The sequence below is a fragment of the Etheostoma spectabile genome, chromosome 2 (assembly GCF_008692095.1).
Source record: "Etheostoma spectabile isolate EspeVRDwgs_2016 chromosome 2, UIUC_Espe_1.0, whole genome shotgun sequence".
NCBI classification, from domain to species: Eukaryota; Metazoa; Chordata; class Actinopteri; order Perciformes; family Percidae; genus Etheostoma; species Etheostoma spectabile.
In genome coordinates, this window is record NC_045734.1 from 19,605,051 (window position 1) to 19,608,284 (window position 3,234).

At 40.3% G+C, this 3,234-nt stretch overlaps 1 protein-coding gene across 1 annotated transcript in view; it reads right to left on the reverse strand.

Annotated features, from left to right (window-relative positions):
• Positions 1 to 3,234, reverse strand: part of tusc3 (tumor suppressor candidate 3) — a 77,737-nt gene that overhangs the window by 37,034 nt on the left and 37,469 nt on the right. The window contains exon 5 of the mRNA XM_032530427.1: positions 684 to 824. Coding sequence (XP_032386318.1) covers positions 684 to 824 — 141 coding nt within the window. The remainder of the gene's footprint in view (positions 1 to 683; positions 825 to 3,234) is intronic.

Here is a 3,234-nt window from a genome sequence, read left to right on the forward strand (position 1 = left end):
ACACACCTGGGCCAAAGTTGGAAACCAAAATCAGCTTTAAATACAGTTCTAATCTAGTTCTCACTAGCTTTGTCAATCGCAAGGCTACTTTACTTTTATACTTAATACTAAGTAAATTTTCAAGCCTGTACTTTGTTACTTTTACTTGAGTAAAGAAGTTAAATCAGTACTTCTACTTTTACCCCAGAGTATTTTTAACACAAGTATCTGTACTTCTACTGAGTATGGGAAGTGTGGGGTGGGTGGGGGATGGGGGGGTTGGTGCCTTGCTTATGAACACCTGGCAGTGCCCAGGAGGTGAAGTGGCGTCTCTCCAGTACTTTGGTCCCCAAACGGGGACTTTAACCAGCGACCCTCCAGTTCCCAACTACTGAGCTACTGCCACCCTGTGCAGAAAATTCTACAAATGAGGTGAGATTACTTCACTTATTTTGTTTCCTGAACAGTTTGACTTGACCTACAGTGTGTTCTCATCTTGTGAAGGCAAACATTTTTGGCAGAGCATACATTGAACTTCTCAAATGGATTACACCCCAATGGGTGTTGTGTGTTGTGTGTGTGTGTGTGTGTGTGTGTGTGTGTGTGTGTGTGTGTGTGTGTGTGTGTGTGTGTGTGTGTGTGTGTGTGTGTGTGTGTGTGTGTGTGTGTGTGTGTGTGTTTTATAATGTATCCGTGTGTCATACCAGTGCAGCCATAGCCCATCCAGTCTTGTTGTATATGAATTCCAAGTTGTTTCTCCTCAGATACAGCAGACCTCCAACCAGTGACACCAACAGAGCCAAAGCAATAGTGCCTGAATAATTAGGAGGACGGAAGACACGAATCTGGACGGACAGAGAGAGAAAAAGACAAAGAGTGTGAGATGAAGAGTATATAACCTTCATTAAATTACTATCTTTTATTCTTCCTTTTCTCAGTTTGAACCAAGAAATATGTTTTCTTGGCTTGACCACAACTGAATAGAAATAAGAAAATCTAATCTTTTCATTGAGTAGTAACCCTCTATTTGTGGGCGCCCATACCCAGGCGCCCATCTATTTATATTTATATCTATTTATGCTGTTCAGGGTTGCACAGGGGTGGAACCTTTACAAATATATGCATTACAAAAGATATCTATACATTTCGTGCCTTTTCTATTTCCTTTAATTTGAAATGTTTTGCATTTTACAATAAACTACTCCTTCTTGACTGTTGGAACAGCACTTGTTATGTCCAATGTCAAAGCTTTTACAAAATTTCAATTCACAGAACTAGGTGTTCAACAGAGGGTCTACCCTTGAACCTATTAAATGTCAGATAGAACTTGTAGTAGTACATAAATATAAGTAAACAACATTTTAGCAAAGCTTCAAAGCCAAAAACTGAGTGAAAATCTGAGCACAGAGTTCAACCGTGTGGGTGCGGAAAACCGCACCCAGCTGCAAAACTGTATGGGCGTGTTTGCGTTATAACATCACATGTGCAGTATCTCAATTTCCTGTTGTTAGTAGACAGGAGGGGCACCCCGATGAAGTCTTCTTCTGCTGTCACTCATCTGCTTCAGGGTTTGGTGTGTTGCGTGTTCAGAGATGCTCTCTTGCATGCCTTGGTTGTAACAAGTGGTTATCTGAGTTACGCCCCAGGAAGTGCATGCAAATCCCAGTAGATCAGTTTATGAAATATTCTTACAAGCCCATGCAACGTTCAAAGTCACATAACCTTTCAACCCCATTATGATACTTGGTTGGAAATCAGCACATCATTTTGACCGTGTGTACATGCCTACATGTAGTGAGTTGCTGCCACATGGCTGGCTAATTAGATAATTGTGTTAAAAAGCTGTTGAACAGGTATACCTAATAAAGTGGCCAGTGAATGTATAACGTATATCAATCTTCACCCATCTACCCAACCACCCCATAATTGACAGCAATGATGTCATTCAAAACAGGAACAAGCCTAACCAAACTGGGGAAACGCCATCATATGTGAAGAAACACCAGAGGCAAGACACTTAAAACCAAAAGATACTTAAATACACATATACCTTTTTCCTCTGCAGTAACCACTATAACCACTGTAAACAATGCTGCTGTATGTGCAACATATTTTGAAGAAACATGCTGTAAAGGGATATAGAACAGTCTAATAATAGAATATAACTTCAATAAACCTAACATAACATTTTATTATTATCATCATTATTATTATGGAGAAAAAAAACTGCTGTCTATAAGCACATCAAAGCAGTTGCTGGTAAAAGACAAAATAGTTTTGGTGAAAAAGAAAAGCCAGGGCGACCAAGCCGTTTTCAGTCCCAACTCGTAAAATACGGATGCTGGGTCAGTTGCTCTCAGCGTCGAATACCAATATCTGTCCTTACTTTTTTTCCTTTTCTGTTCTGAGTTTTTAATCCATGCTTTAAAGATACACACTAAAAAGCAGCTTTTTGAATCCAGATCCATCAACAGGATGTCAGTAGGACTCTGTCTGCCGATACTTGGCTGACAGGGAACAAGAAGTTGAAGTCAGACGGTTCGAGGTTTGATCTTCAGGTGCCACCAACATTAAGTGCTTCCAAGTAAAGACATCTAAAACCCACCTGGATGCGCAGTACCCTGTTCCTATGACATGGTCAATATTGCATCTGCCTTTGTAAAGACTAAGGATGCCTGTAGACGGAACCTGTTTGGTGAAAAGTAAACTCTGGTGGGTTTGCCCATTTGGATTAGTTTAAAAGAGTACTTGAACAATTTATCATTGCACTCCTAAAAAATACAGCAGTACTCCTAAAAGCTTGTAAATAGACTTTGATGTGTAAACTTGGCAGAGTTCTTTTTAGGCTGAAGTAAATGCTGTTACAGACAACCCAACCCTACTGAGACTGCCAGTAAAGGTGGGTCTCTGACCACTTCTAAGCATATTCCACTGCAGTGAGTTTGTGGTGCAAAAGCAAATATTCACAAGACTTTAGGATTCCGGCATCAATTTAATTAGGGCTGCACAATTAATCAAATTTGCATGATCAAGCGATAGTTAGATGCATAATTTCATAGAACGCTCCAGGATTTTTTGTAAAGTCCATCTACCGCTCCTTAAACCACTGTCTGACCTGCCCCCGCGCAGCTTAGTTTCTAGATGTAGACAGTCACAGAAGACAGAGAGACGTGAGGAAAATTCCACAACAGATAGCAGTCGCTTATACGTAGGTCACTAGGTTTACCAGTTTACTAGTAAACGCAACATTTTGTC